At 39.7% G+C, this 16,074-nt stretch overlaps 1 protein-coding gene across 1 annotated transcript in view; it reads left to right on the top strand.

The window, feature by feature from the left end:
• Nucleotides 1-16,074, top strand: part of plppr5b (phospholipid phosphatase related 5b) — a 49,773-nt gene that overhangs the window by 24,397 nt on the left and 9,302 nt on the right. Inside the window, exons 3-4 of the mRNA XM_053630432.1 lie at nt 2,948-3,198; nt 10,445-10,621. Coding sequence (XP_053486407.1) covers nt 2,948-3,198; nt 10,445-10,621 — 428 coding nt within the window. The remainder of the gene's footprint in view (nt 1-2,947; nt 3,199-10,444; nt 10,622-16,074) is intronic.

The raw sequence follows: 16,074 nt of genomic DNA, 5'->3' as shown, positions 1-16,074 counted from the left end.
GCAATGTGTGGAAAGCAAGATGGATTCATTGAAGTATCAGGAAATCCTAGGAGAAAACGTCATGGCGTCTGTGAGGAAGCTGAAGCTTGGGCATCATCGGACCTTCCATCAGGACAATGATCCCAAGCATTTCTCAAATTCCACCAAGACTTGGTTGCAGAAGAAGTCCTGGAAGATTCTACAGGGCCATCACAGTCACCTGACTTGAACCCCATAGAAAATCTCTGATGGGATTTGAAGAAAGCGGTTGCAGCACGCAAACCCAAGAAAATTACTGAACTGGAGGCCATTGCTCATGAGGGATGGGTTAAGATTCCTCAGGAACGCTGCCAGAAGCTGGTGTCTGGCTATACATCTCTTTTGCAGCAGGTCATGCCAGCAAAAGACTGCTCTACTAAGTACTAAAGATGTTTGCCATGAAGGGGTTTAATATTTTTTGAAACTGGAGAAGTCATTATAAGTTGCATTTTCAGTTGAATTTGGGGAAACCACTTGAAGCATTTGTTGTGTTGAACTATTGCAGTTGCTTTTGTTTGATTTGTTCATTGCAAACAGCTGAAAGTGTCAATTTTGACAATAAACCTGATTTGCAATGGGGGTGGAATCATTTTGATTGCAGCTGTAGATAGTGCTTTGAAAAACTGACTTTGTCACAATGCAGCTTTACAGAAATCCAGATATGGATTCAGATACACTCACTTGTCACTTTAATAGGAACACCTGTGCACCTGCTCATTTATTCAATTATCCAATCAGCCAATCATGTGGCAGCAGTGGAATGCATAAAATCATGCAGATCCAGGTCAAGAGCTCCAGTAAATGTTCACATCAAAGACCAGAATGGGGGAAAGATGTGATCTCACTGACTTGGTACCAGATGGGCTGGTTTGAGTATTTCAAAAACTGCTGATTTCCTGGGATTTTCACACACAACAATCTAGAGCGTTTACACAGAATGGTGTGAAAAAACAAACAAACAAAAAACATCTTGTGTGTGGAGGGTCTGCAGGCTGATACACCTTGTTGATGAGAGAGATCAAAGGAGAATGACCAGACTGGTCTGTGCAGACATGAAGTCTATAGTGAGCAGAAGAGCATCTCAGAATGCACAACAAGGTTCAGTGTTTTGTGCCGGCTGAGATGCTTTTCTGCTCACCTCAGAGTGATTATTTTTTGAGCTATTATATCCTTTCTGGCAGCTCGAACCAATCTGGCCATTTTGTGAGTTTTTGAGTTTTTCCATTTGGAGATAATGGCTCTCACTGTGGTCCTTTGGAGTCCCAGAGCCTTTGAACTAGCTTTGTAATCCTTCCCAGACTGATGTATTTCAATCACCTTCTTCCTAATCATTTCTGGAATTTCTTTCAATTTTGGCATAATGTGTTACTGTGTAAGATCTTTTAACCTACTTCATGTTATTGAAAAAGTTATATTTAAGTGTTGATTTGATTGAACAGGGTTTGCAGTAATCAGGCCTGGTTGTGTCTACTCCAGCTGAACCCCATTATGAATGCAGTTTCATAGATTTGGGGAATTAGTAACTATGGGGGTAAATACATTTTCACACAGGCCCAGTTGGAATTGGACAATCTTTTTTGCTTCAATAAATAACATGATCATTTAAAAACTTGTCTTTTGTGTTTACTCAGGTCGCCTTTGTTTTATCTTAGATTTTATTTTAATCAGTATGGGGGCAAATACCTTTTCAGAGCACTGTAAATATATCTTGGACGATTAAATACATTTTACTACATTTTTTTGTCAATTTTATTTTTTGATTTGTTATGCAAACCTGCCCTGGATTATTACACTAAGACCAAAAATTATTTTGTGAAAAAGACTTTTGCTGTGTATTGAAACCTAAAACAGGCTTTATTAATCCTTTGGAGTAATTCCTTTCAATAGTGTGTTAATAGAGCGGTTTAATAATATCATTTAAATGCATTTTGTGCTCATGAATGGATTCTTTACTGATTCTGGTGGTTATAATAATGGCTTTGATGTAATAATGGCTGTATGATTTTTGAGTACATTAGAGGTAGAGAAATGGAAATCTGGCACCAAGTATGTGGCATTTCAGAACAGAAGAAAGAAACCTCCAGTGAGTGCAGTAAAGGCTTGACATAGTTAATGGCCTGACAGCAGAATTCTTTTCAAAATGATTTTCACATCAGAAAAAAAGCTTTCTAAGGATGCAGAGATAAAAGCTGATGACAGACAGGAAGTCTATATAGAGCCTTTGGCCAGTAATGTGCTGTTTTTTGCCTGCAATCGTGGTTTTCACTGGGCTCTGTAGCATGGTACTACACTACTGCTCAAATATCGCACTTTTTATAAATGGATTTTAAAAAGGCTTTCTTATAATATCTCTGAGTATGTTTCTAGTATTCAAAAGCACAGTAATGCACATATTGTGCATACCTCAATCACAAGTAACGTTATAGCATTTTCAAGTCCAGTTACCACCAAAAGTGAAAAGACACTAGCATGGTTAAAAACAACTGCTATGCATTGTATCTATAATCTATCATCTAAAATAGTAAATATTACCATGAAAGTAATCTTTATACCCAGCTTTATACATAGCCTGTTTTTAGAGCTGTGTTAAATTAGGTCCTTATCTACATAATGTGATCTTTTCAGAAAGCCTTTGCACATTTACAAGGTTTCTAAAAACTTTAAATGGACAACATTGTTTTGGCAAAATATACTTATAATTTTATACAGTTGACGTGTCAAAGTGCGTTATTGAATTTTGGTCAAAACCTGATTTTTTTTACATGTATTTTATTTATTTATTTATTTCGCTGTTCATCCAGAACAACATCCAATGGGTTTTCCTAGTTTTACATATATATATACAGTACATTATAATGAATATTATTTATGTTATATTATACATTCAGCAATACAACAATCCATCACATTCATTTTGTTTTCCCTGCAGGTGTATACATGTTTGGCCTCTTCACTACTGACATCTTTGTGAACGCGGGTCAGGTGGTGACGGGGAACCTGGCCCCCCACTTTCTGACTTTGTGTAAACCCAACTACACGGCACTGGGCTGCCAGCAGGCCCTACGCTACATCAGCCACCAGGAGGCTTGCACTGGCAATGTGGAGGACATCCTGCGTGCCCGCAAAACCTTTCCCTCCAAAGAGGCGGCGCTCAGCGTTTACGCCGCGCTCTATCTGGCTGTGAGTAGCTCATTAATTTCCACAAACGGTTCCTTCTTTTTCTCTTTCTCCTCCGATCTGAAAGTCAGTCGTGCATCTCAGACAAAAGAATTCGTTTTGATCATAGTGTCTTAAAACATGATGTTCTTAATAACTGCTCTTCATACTCAACACACACACAGAGGTGTGTTTATTTATGCTTCCGGCAGCACCCAGTTTGGAAGAAGGCTACTGTATTTTAGTTGTAGCTGTTTCGCTGCTATGTGTTGTCATGGACATGTGTTGTCTCAGTGTCAGTACAATCTTCATGTAGGGTTCTAATGTATCTTGAAGCAGTGGAGATGACACCACCCCGGGTTGCTTTTGAAATGCAGATGTGGAGTTGCAAGAAATGGATTTGCATTCTGTTCATCAGTGTGAGGAAATATTGAGATGGAAGGCAGTATATAATATGCCGTGATAACAGCTGTGATGTTTTTCCCTTACGTCTCACGGAAAAGTGGGAACTCTGAGTTTTCCATCTCTCCTTGTGCATTCTGTCAATTTGATGTATTGCTAATGCACAAAGAAAATGTAGGTAGATATAACTACAGAAAACATTTCCAAAGGCTATGCTTCAAGAAGAACAATGATTTAACATCTTTAGATCACATTTCAACCTAGGGATTACTGCAGACTGAAATATGGTAAATTGTTTTTCATACAAAGTTTTTTTTAGTTTCTTTTTTTTTTTTTGAGTCAAGTGCCTCCCATATTCAGTTCTATTGCAGGAGTTATGGCCTTATCATGCTTCATCTGTTTCCATCTCTCCCACTTTTCCTGTGGTTTAGAAATACGACCACCCTTATAGCCCCAATTCATTTCTCGATTTACACTCCAATTTTGCGTAATGAAAAGCCATGATTAGAGACACCCTGCACTCGTGAATGAAAAGCGAAGGAGACAGAGGATTCAAAATTGTTAGTTAATGAGCATCTGTTTCATTTGGGTCCCATCTCATTTCGCACGCAGCTCCAGGTGTGTGTTTGTGTGCGCCACGTCTTCAGCTCCACAGTGAGAGGGCTTTTCATTCTTGGCTTGTACACTAGACCAGAGCTGGGGGATGAGGGCTGATGGCTTGCCTTCAGAGAAATTCAAATAGTCTAGGAGGTTATGTGGGAGGGAAAAGAGGGAAACAAGTTTGAGTATTTAAAGGTTTAAGATGGCAAAGCTTTATTTGGTGTATTTGCATGGACCATTTCCTCTTATCATGTAAGCATATTTGGGCACAGTGTAGGCCAGCTAGGGTAAAGTTTTTTATGTTGGTTTTTATGCAGGAGTTTCCTCCGGGTACTCCGGTTTCCTCCCCCAGTCCAAAGACATGCATGATAGGCGGATTGGTATGTCCAAAGTGTCTGTAGTGTATGAATGTATGTGTGAATGTGTATGTGAGTGTGCCCTGTCCAGGGTGTACCCTGCCTTGTGCCGGATGCTCCCTGGTATAGGCTCCAGGTTCCCCCATGACACTGAAAAGGATAAGATGGATGGATGAATGGACTTGTATGTAATGTTATATTTGATCAGTTTCAATCTCGTTTGTACTAAGGCAAAAGAACAACAGAATTGGACTGTGGACAGTGTGGACTGTGAGGTCAGAACTTTAGGATGTTTAAAAAAATGTTTCCGAGCAATGACAAATGTCCAAAAGAGTCCAGAAAAAAAAAATCAAATAAAATCCGAATCCATTAAACTGCCGAATAAGTGAGAGAGTAAACATTCTGTTATTGTGACAGGTCCAGTTAAAAATTCTTAAAACAGGGTTAATGGGTGGGCATGGTGGCTTAGTGGTTAGCATGTTTGCCTCGCTCCTCCAGCGTTGGGGGTTCGAATCCCGCTTCTGCCCTGTGTGCGTAGAGTTTGCATGTTCTCCCTGTGCTTCAGAGGTTTCCTCCAGGTACTCGGCTTCTTCCCTATTTCAAAATAAAAAAATGGGTGTATGTGCGATTGTGTCCTGTGCTGCTAGTCCCTTTGGAGAGCTCCAGACTCCCCACGACGAGGAATGTTATGTAATGCTGACCCCAACCCTTGGCAGGCTGACTCGATAGTGGGGGAGGTTATATATGGAGGAGGGAAAGCTGGCATAACTTGACAGCTTAAATATTCAAGCCTCCCGTTTGACCATAATTGATATCTATCCAGAGGAAAACTGTGTACATTTAATGTGTTGGATCTTTGCGTACCCAGGCAGTAGGATGTTTGTGGGTTAAAATTTGAAGTGCAATAAAAGATGTTTACAACGGAAAAAAAAATTGCGTATATACCCCTCTGTAAGAGCAACCTGTACAAAGGTTATACCTAATTTTGTGATTCAAAATTAGATACAACCTTTGTATAAGCAAGTTCTTTTAGACCTTTAAGTCATTTTTGTAGGTCACAATAATTTCTTATTTATTTGGGAATAGAGGCACAAAACACAAACCCATCCAGACCTACTCTCTTTTAAATCCACACACATATGCACACAAACACACACACACACACACACACACACACACACACACACACACACACACAGACAAAGAGACTTCCACATATACAGTCCCTCCTTTGTTACCCTTTATTAAAATGAACAAAAACAGTTGGATAATAATGATTACAAACAATCATTTCATTGATCCAGGAGACACTATCACCTTTTCTCTAACCAAAAATAATTCTCCTAACTAGTACTTTTTTCAATAATTGTATTTGCTGTTAAAACATATGTGCAAAAATTGTTGGCACCCTAAAGAATATTTTGGAGAATTTATTGCGCTTTGTCCCCAGGACCTCTTACGGTATAGTGTCTAGGTGCTTCTACAAAAATCCTGAATAAAGGGTCTGAATAGTTACCTTAATGAGAGATTGAACTTTTTGATTTTACATCATATTTTTGCAATAAAACATCCATTGTGGTTGAATGACCTGTGCAAGACAGGTAATGTACATAATAATAATAATAATAATAATAATAATAATAATAATGATAATGATAATGATCATAAAAATACCAGGAAGCAGCAATGGTGGATTCCTCCTCAAGATTGCGGACAATGTATCCCACAGATACAACATTTCAAAGCATTTGGATCAATGGCAGGTTTTAAGTTCATTTTTGTAGTTTTTCACAAATGATCATTGTAGAAAAAAATCCATAATGTGAACATTATGGGTTCTTGAGACCTTTTCGTTCACCATGAGCAACAAGGCATGCATACGAACTTTCAGACATTTTGGCCTGATGGAGTAGAAATGCCATCATTTTGAATGTGTGAACTTTGAGGTGTAGCCTGTACCTCCACCTATACTCTGTTTATGCTCATGCTTTCTGAGAAGTGTAAGTCCAGTCTCTCGTTTCCATGTGCCACAATTGAACAAAATTGACAAAATTGATGATGCTTCATGGTTCCGGAGGAGAAGACTTACTGTTTCTGTTAGCATTAATGTCTGCCTAATAGACAGTCAGCCCACCCTTGCCAGAAAGCCATGGATGCATGTGCGTGACCCCAAGCCAGGAGGAAGGAAAACATCCACTGTCAGAGTGCGCTAGCATTTCGCCGAGCATGCCTATTTCAGATATTCACAATAACTCTATTTTTCATCTTACAGTCACCCATTTCTCAGATTTGTTACTCAACATTGTCAAGAGTTTTCATATGAACTGATGATTGAATCGGAGTATCTGTTTTATGACTTATTATTCCTTTTAGAGTGGCTGTGGCTCAGATGGTAGAGTGGGTTGTCCACTAATCGTAGGGTTGACGGTTCGATTCCCGGCCCATGTGACTCCACATACTGAAGTGTCCTTGGGCAAGACACTGAACCCCAAGTTGCTCCTGATGGCAAGTCAGTGCCTTGCATGGCAGCTCTGCTACCATTGGTGTGTGAGTGAATGGGTGAATGAGACACAGTGTAAAGCGCTTTGGATAAAAGCGCTATATAAGTGTGCCATTTACCATTTTTATGTCATTGTTTTTGGAGATATGAGGTTGCCATCACACATGGTAACATACTGTAGTGTCCTCTTGGTGTGTGGCACAGATCAAGTCCATCGGTTAATGTTCCATTGAGTTATGGACACAAGAAATATGTGCAACAGTTGTCACTTGACCAATATGTAAATAGTTCGGCCAATTTGTATTTGATTCCTTACTGCTTATCACCCTATAGAAAGACATGTATCCCACACATATGTACCACACTCAATCAGACCTACGGTTCATGAGGAGAAGATTTTTGTAGTTTTGGACAAATTTTCAATGCACTGGAAAATCTATCATGGTGGACTTTTTGGGTCCCCAGTGGCTTTTTTGATCTCTATGAGAAATAACGCATGTATGCCAATTTTCAGTCATTTTGGACTTACTGGCTGCAGGGAAAATCACATAGATTTTGGGCGTGGCCTGTAGCGCCACCCATGTGCTTATGTGGACCATTTGTGGTGTGGGACTTACTCGTGGCCTGTAGAATCAATGTGCCAAATTTCAAAACTTTTTACCATTCAGATCTTGAGTTATTGGGCACTTTAGGGAGATAAGGAGAATAATAATAAGAAGAAATACTAACAATAACAATAGATTTCCTCCTGATGGAGGAATCCTAATAATAATACATTTAAGCACAACCTTCACAACATATTAAGAAGTTTCACATGCCTGGAACAGTAGAAAATATGACAGGAATTGGACATATGAGCCTATAAAGATCACATATTTGGAAGAGTACAGAAAGAGAATTTTTTTTTTTTTAAGTTTAAAAATCAACTGTTAAAACACCACCCCCATAACAACAAGCTGTGTGAAAGCATTCCAAGGAACAAGCTCTTTCTGAGAGAGATCAATCACGTGTAGCACTTTACCAACTGTCATTGGGACTACAACTGGCACTGTGTGCTGTGGTCAAATGAGACCAAAATCCAACTTTTTGCATACTATTTTGCAAAAATTCATGCCATGGTAATCGGTGCAAGATGTCCTGGTATGAGTATTTTAGAAACCCATAACAGTGTGAAAAACAAAAAACATCCAGTGAGTGACAGTTCTGTGTGTGGAGACGCCTTGTTGATGAGAGAGGTCAGAGGCAAGACTGGTTGAAGCTGACAGGAAGGTTACGGTAAGTCAAATAAGCACTATTTATAACCGTGGTGAGCAGAAAAGCATCTCAGAAACCACAACACAGCAAAACTTGAGGCGGATGGGCTACAACATCGGGTTCCACCCGGAATCTGAGGCTACAATAAGTTGAAGTTAAGAAAAAGATAAGAAAAAGACCAGGTGATGTTTTTCCGATTTTCAAATGTCAAGGTCTACGTCACTGAGATCACATTTTTCGCCATCCCGATGTGTGATGTGAACATGACCTGAAGCTCTTGACTTGTAGCTGCATAATTCTATGCATTGCACTGCTGATTGGATAATTACATGAATGTGCTGGGGTATGGATGTTTCTGTTAAAGTGAGCGTATAAATTATGCGATGCTCCCTGGGATAGGCTCCAGGTTATCCCGTGACCCTGAAAAGGATAAGCGGTATAGAGGATGGATGGATTACTAAGTATTATTCAGTGCAGTAATATAACAAAATAGCAAAGGTTTTTCTTTTATATTTTCTTCTTTACAAAAACTTATGTATATTTATAGCACTACTTGTTATATTACCCTGGCATTCAATTATAACTAGTAAACACTGCTGCGAGGGGGTTTCTAATACAGCTGCTGAGGGTGTGATAGTAAATTTGACATCTTTTTCTCATCTGACTGCCATAATCCATCTCTCTATATTTTTCCTCTCTTGGAAAGTCATGGGAAGGAAATAATGGATTTTTTTTTCTTTTACTGTTGGAGCAAATGATAATACAAAAAGGATATTTGCTATGGTCTCCCATATCCCTCTATAGAAGTTTACCCTGCTATAGTTTACTTAAACCCAGAAATGGATGTATATGCATGAACACAATACATTATAGCTGATGTATCGTGTAGCATAATTGAAGTGACCTGTAGGTCTTACATCTTTTCTGCAAATATCTTGAATAGGGTATTAAAACATATTAAATTTGAAGTGCAGATACCTGCAGATACCTTGGAGTTAGGTGCCAATAAATTTTGGTGGACACTATTTGGAAAAGCACACAATAAAACCAGTGTCCTCTCTTGGTGGTGGGCTGAAACTCTGTCATAGCAACATGACATTTGTGTTACAAACAGTAAAACAAGGGACATGGTGCTGCATTATAACTGAGTCTAGAGACTGTTTACAGTATAAACTGAGGCAGATAGATTAGCATACATGCAGTACACAATCCACTCCATGCATGTGTAAATATTTGGCAGTGCCAGTTAAACAAATTTCCACATTCATTTGTTTATTGTCAGTTTTCACAGTGTGGTATTTTATACTTGTTATGAACCAAACTGTATTATCATAATGCTTTATAGTTTCTCGGTTCTGTTTCATTTGAAAGAAGTAATAAAAGGCGAATAAAAAGAGCACAATTTTTGCAGTGGTACCAAAAAGAAAATCTTGTCCTTTAGGGTTTTTTTTTTTTGGTTTTCATTTTCACCCCTAATGTGCCATAAATGTATAATTTTGGTCATTTTCATTTCAGTGCATCATTAGCTAAGACACCTAAGGGGTTACACTTCCTCATGAATGAGTGAAGTATGTACAAAGCTTCAGTACAGTGATTTGTTTAGAATGGGAGAATGTACAGTATAGAGATCATTTTTACTGAAGTGCCATCTTTGTGCTGTGCATCAGCTGGCGGGCAGACAGTCCTGCCTCAGGCGCTGTGTCTGGCTCGCCTCTCTCACTCAGTCAGCCCGATTTAGCTCAGACAGTTAGGCAGCTGCACACTGCTCACACTTAATTCAGGTCATATATGTACATGCACACGCACAGTCCTGAATCTTGCTCTTTTTCTTTTTCTCATTGTGTATTGATGTACCGACATGCACAGCCACTACATTTTCATGATATTCCAAATAGACAGTCTGGCATTTACAGGCCTATCTGGATTACAGATTTTCTTATGTATGTTATCAGCAGTGAGAGGAAAACTGCTTGTAGGCTCGTAACTCCCAGTTGTGGTATTATTCCTCTGACTGATACAACACAGTGTTTCCTCTCTGAGGGGCACTAAAGCTGAACTAATCCAGGTTAATGCTGTACACGGTAATTGATTATCCACTTGAGATGAAGATTTGAGCTGATGTGAACTTCCTTTCCTTCCTCCTTTCTTCTCATTTCAGATGTACATCACTTGCTCTGTGAAAGCCAAAGGGACCAGGTTGGCCAAGCCAGTCATGTCTCTGGGGCTGATGTGCCTGGCCTTCCTGACCGGTATTAACAGGGTGGCAGAGTACCGTAACCACTGGTCTGACGTAATCGCTGGCTTTATCATCGGGGTGGCCATTGCCACCTTTCTGGTAAGGAGCTGTGCTTCATTTGTCTCATGATTTTTGTGCAATGAAGCTTGATGTTAAGTAGAAAATCATTATGAAAATGTCAGGCACCAGACTGACTGTCATGAAATTACAAATAACAGTGTTATGACATAAATAATCATCATAAATGCTAATAAATATATGGACAAGGAAATTGTCCTTCATTCAACTTATTATCCTCTATCCTCTCACGTTCAAATGCTTTTATTTCCAGAAGATTTAACATGTGTAAATATTCGTATTCACATAAAAGATTCAACAACTGAGACATAAACTGTACAAGTTTCACAGACATTTGACGAACAGAAATGGAATAATGAGTCCCTGAACAAAGGGGGGGTCAATATCAAAAGTAACAGTCAGTATGTGGTGGCCTCCAGCTGCTTTAATACTACAGTGCATCTCATCCTCATGGACTGCACCAGATTGGTCAGTTCTTGCTGTGAGATATTACTCCACGCTTCCACCAAGGCACGTTCTCGATCACGTCTGGGGGGACACATAGTTACACGTAATTTTCCACTGCAAGGACGATCAGCTGTCCTTCCTTTCTCCCTGTAGCACTGTCTTAGGTGTCTTACATTACAGACATTGCAGTTTATTGCTCTGGACACATCTGCAGTCCTCACGCCTCCCTGCAGCAGGCCTATTGCATGTTCACGCAGGTGAGCAGGAACCCTAGGCATCTTTCTTCTGGTGTTTTTCAGAGTCAGTAGAAAGGGCTCTTTAGTGTCCTAAGTTATTGTAACTGACAGGAATTGCCTACCGCCTATAAAGTGTTAGTCTTAAGGACTGTTTCACAGGTGCATGTGCAATAATTGTTTGTTTATTTGGATTTTGCAAAATGATCTTTAAAATACAGTCTCTGGAAAAAAAGGTATTGTGGTTATATTATTGTGGTGCATTTATATTTTGGATTTGTTTCAAAATGGCCTATTTAAAAGGTTTTACAACTTTTATTTCTTAATGTCACTTTACAAATCAGTGTGTCAGTCAGTAGTGGACCCGTTCACTGATTAGCTAATTCTGTGCATGAAGAGAAACGATATGCCACCTCTTTTAAAAATAAATCTTCCAAATGGCTCAAAATAGAATCTGCTTAGGTTAAGTCATCTCTGTTTCTTTGTTCTGCTAAACGTTACACCTTGAAATTTATTCAAATTCAACAGGAAGTATGTGTTAGAAAACCCATCAATGAACAGGTCCAACCCGTTAATGGTGATTGACTGCCAAGGACATTATTCAAAAAATCTAAACTGAAATAATCTATAAAGGATCACATTAGTATTTCAAAGGTACAGCTGGTAGCGTTGCCCTGTCACAGTTCCAGGTCCTGAGCTTGGGTTGGAGTGGAGTTCTGCACAGTTTGCATGGGTTTCCTCAGGGTTGTCCAGTTTTATCCCAGTGTCCAAAAACATGCATGTAGGTGGATTTCTCCACTAAATTGGCAACAAAACTGTTGAATTTCTTTGGACTGTCGTGTGTGTAGTGGCCATTAACTATTGTAGATATAGTTAGCAAAATTCTCAGTGCCATTTTTCTCCATTTTCATTCAATAATATGAGCTCCGAGTGTCAGCTGATGTCCAGTACTGACCTGATACTAACCTTTTAATGTTATGCAATATCTCATGTGTATGAACATTCGTACACAGTTTAAAGTGCAGCACACACAGTAATCACACCTGGTGAAGGTGTCAGTCTGTTTCATCCATTGTTCCTGTATCCAAGCATTGCTCGCTCTCTCTCTCTCTCTCTCGCTCTCTCTCTCTCGTCAAACATGCCACAAATCAAGTTATATATTTTGGATGTAGCATGCACGGGGAGGTGGATTTTGTTCTCCACTTCCAGCATCAGTTTGTAGATGTGTTATTCTACAGGAGAAATCTATCTTGTTAGAGCTCTATCAGCGCTCTCAGAGCTTAGTGAAAATGGTGTTATTGTGGGAGATGAATGCATGAGCAGCCTTGACTGTGTTCTCTGCGTGTGTCACTTGTGCTCTGAGCAGCAGGGAACTAAGTTGACCCTCGCTGTGAACATTGTATCCTCTAGTTACTATTTATGACCTTATTTATGACTAAGAACTGGTGACTTTTTTTTTTCGAGCTGGCGCCTGGCCTGTACCAGCTTATAGCGTGTATTCTGGTTAAACCTTTGGGTTGTTTAGATCTGTATATAGATATTTCATTGTAACCCCAAATAGATGTTGCTTATGTAGCTCGCATAGTTAAGGTTTTGTGCAGCCTAGCTTTGCCTGGATGTTGCATTTAAACGTCACTATAGGTCCAGTCAGTGAATGATGACTTTGCATCAAAGATGGAAAAGAGCTCATGGCCAATCCACATTAAGCTTACTAGTGCTTAAAGATTTTCAGAATTTCATTACAACCTTTCCGGTCCCCAGCATGACTCATATGCCACTGTGTGTGATATATATGGACTCCGTCAATCAGGCTGTTGCTGTAGGTCAGGGGTGTCCAATATGCAAAGGGCTGGGAGAAGGGCCAATGTGGGTGCAGGTTTTCATTCCAATAAAGCAGGAGCCACATCTCATTGGAATAAAAACCTGCACCCACATCAGCCCTTTCCAGATCAGAATGGACGCCCCGGGTGTAGGTTCCACATGTGTTAGGGAACAGGATGATTTATATAAGATTGCGATTTGGTTAGATTAATACTGGTTCTGCAAGCATTTCAATTTTGTGCTGCAGCACCTTTCAAATTTGACCATTTTCAGGATTCATAACATATTCACACCTAATTCTTTGGCCACAAGTTACTTTCAGACATGCAGGCTTATGTATACATTTTCTACAAAACTGCATGTTTTTCTTTTCTTTATGTGTGAAGGCACTAATGCAAGCTACATATGTCATGTTGGGCTGGGCAATATCACAATATAATATTGATGTCATGATGAATTATGTTTATCAATCACAATTTATCACATTTTATTTATATAGCATTTAAAACATATAGAATATCACATGAATAATTACAACAAATTTAAGGAAAGTTAGCTGCAGAAGAGTAAAGATGAGTCTTCAAAGTGTTATGTGTTACTTTTAAACATTTAATACGCTTAGGTACACTGAAAGCAGCTGATTTAATATTAAAGGGGTCATAACATTGCTGTTTCCTGTACCGATTATCCTACACAGGGTCGCGGGGAGCCTGGGGCCTTTCCCAAGGGACTCGGGGCACAAGGCAGGGGACACCCTGGACAGGGTGCCAATCCACCGCAGGGCACAATTGTACACCCACTCACACTCTCATCCACACACTACAGACAATTTAGAGATGCCAATCAGCCTACAATGCATGGCTTTGGACTGGGGGAGGAAACTGGAGTATCTTGAGGAAACCCCTGAAGCATGGGGAGAACATATACCATAATAACATAACTCTGCACACACAGGGCGGTGGAATCAAACCCCCAACCCTGGAGGTGTGACTCAAATGTGCTAACCACTAAGCCACCATGCCCCCAGGTCACGACATGAGAAATCTAATTTTCCTTGATCTTTCAACATATAAGAGGTCATTAACATACCATTAAAACGTCCTGCAAGGTTCATAGCTTAATACGTCCTCCTCAGTACAAAAAGAGCATTTATTTAACCAAGCTCCAAAAACAGCTCGTTTGGATGTGGCGGGATTTGTGACGTTACACAGGCAAATACTTTGCATATGACACCGATGCCTACTTTTACATCATCAAACACACGTTTTTTTTTTGTGCAAAAAACTTTACTAATATAATAATTACACCCCAGGGAAGACAATAAAATAAAATAAAAAACATGTAATGACCCCTTTAAAGATTTGGAAAGTGTATATATACATTTTTTAGACCTTAAATAAAAGTTGAATGTTGATCGTTGAACATGGTTTTTTTTTTTTTTTTTTTTTAACAATGCTAATGTTTTGCTGCCAATTTGTTAGTTATTCTATATATTGTGATCTATGTGTTGTAGAATGTCTTCAGGTGTCTTGATACTTTGTTTTTGTCTTATCACCCTCTCCTAATGTCATGTTTTGCTTCATTAGTGGTGCACAGCGGTGTATTAGTATGGGAGCACTAAGCGTTTTCTTGTGATCTTGACTTAATTTTTCTGTGTACTCGACATCCACCATCCCGAAGTCAAATGGGTTTTTTGAATGGGTTTTTGGTTAAATACCTGAAATAAGGTCCTTGTTTAACACAATTTCAAGATATTTTCACGTTTCATTCTACGACATAAAATACATCAGCAATACCCCACTTGTGATTTTGTTAAACTTTTACCTGTATTGAAAAAGACGGTTGCTATCAAGTGGTTAATTGGGATTACAGAGGTTGTCGGGGATATTAAACATCCTCAAGCCAAACAGGAAAACTCATCTACTACAGCCTCGTTGTGTTTATCTTCACGCTCTTGCAAACTATTCCAACACCATGTTTACAATTAGTAGATTTGTCAGTATATACTATTTCCAATTGTAGTGTTTTTTAAATAAACATTATCTTTTTATTTCTGGTGATTGTATTTTCGCTTCAAAATTTATAAAAGTTGTGTTCATATGTGAAGATTAGCTTCATGAACAAAACATGTAAGAATCATAAACTTTTGTTGGTCACAGAGTTTATTTTCTGCGATTTTCCAAAAATCTATTGGATTTTTGTTGAGGGAACCAGGGTGATGGTAACTTCCAGGTTGGCCTACAAAAATACGTCATCCCTGTAAGATTGATGACTTCCACATTAGTGTCCAACACTTGAGAAAGGGACATCCCTCTCACTTAATGCGGAGATAAAGTCCATCTCTACAGCGAGCAGTTATTACCTTTATGATGGCGAAGATGTCATTGTGCATGTAACACCAGTCCCATTCACAAAGCGTGAGATTTTCTCAAGATAATATTTGTCACAGCCCGGTCCGATCAGAACTCAAATTCCCAAGATGCAACACTCGCTTCTCATGCACGCATGCGCTCACCATTCACGGAGTTCTGATCACCTCGCGGAATGGGAACAGGAGGGGAACGGTGTCAGCACGTATGAGCAGCTGACATCACGCTTCCGCACTGTATTCGATCACTCTCCAGACAACCGGGAGACTGGGGAGGACTTATTGTCCTTGGTGCAGGGATCGCGTTGTGTGGCGGATTATGCTCTTGAATTTCGTACTGTGGCCGCTAGGAGCGGATGGAATCAACCCGCTCTAAAAGCTATGTTTCGCCGGGGATTAAATGCTGACATCGTAACGGAGCTGGCGTGCTGCGATGATCAGCTGACCCTTGACTCACTCATCAGCGTATCTATCCGCCTGGATCGTCTACTACGGAGCCGCCACTCCCTACGCAGCGAGGCGGAAGCACCGGCATCTGAGAGCCCTAGCGAACCCATGCAGCTGGGGCAGACCCGGGTGAGCATGCAGGAGAGAGAACGACGGCG

Source organism: Ictalurus furcatus, chromosome 1, assembly GCF_023375685.1.
Source record: "Ictalurus furcatus strain D&B chromosome 1, Billie_1.0, whole genome shotgun sequence".
Lineage (NCBI taxonomy): Eukaryota > Metazoa > Chordata > Actinopteri > Siluriformes > Ictaluridae > Ictalurus > Ictalurus furcatus.
Note: the sequence above shows the minus strand (reverse complement) of the source record. Positions and strands in the feature narration are given on the sequence as shown.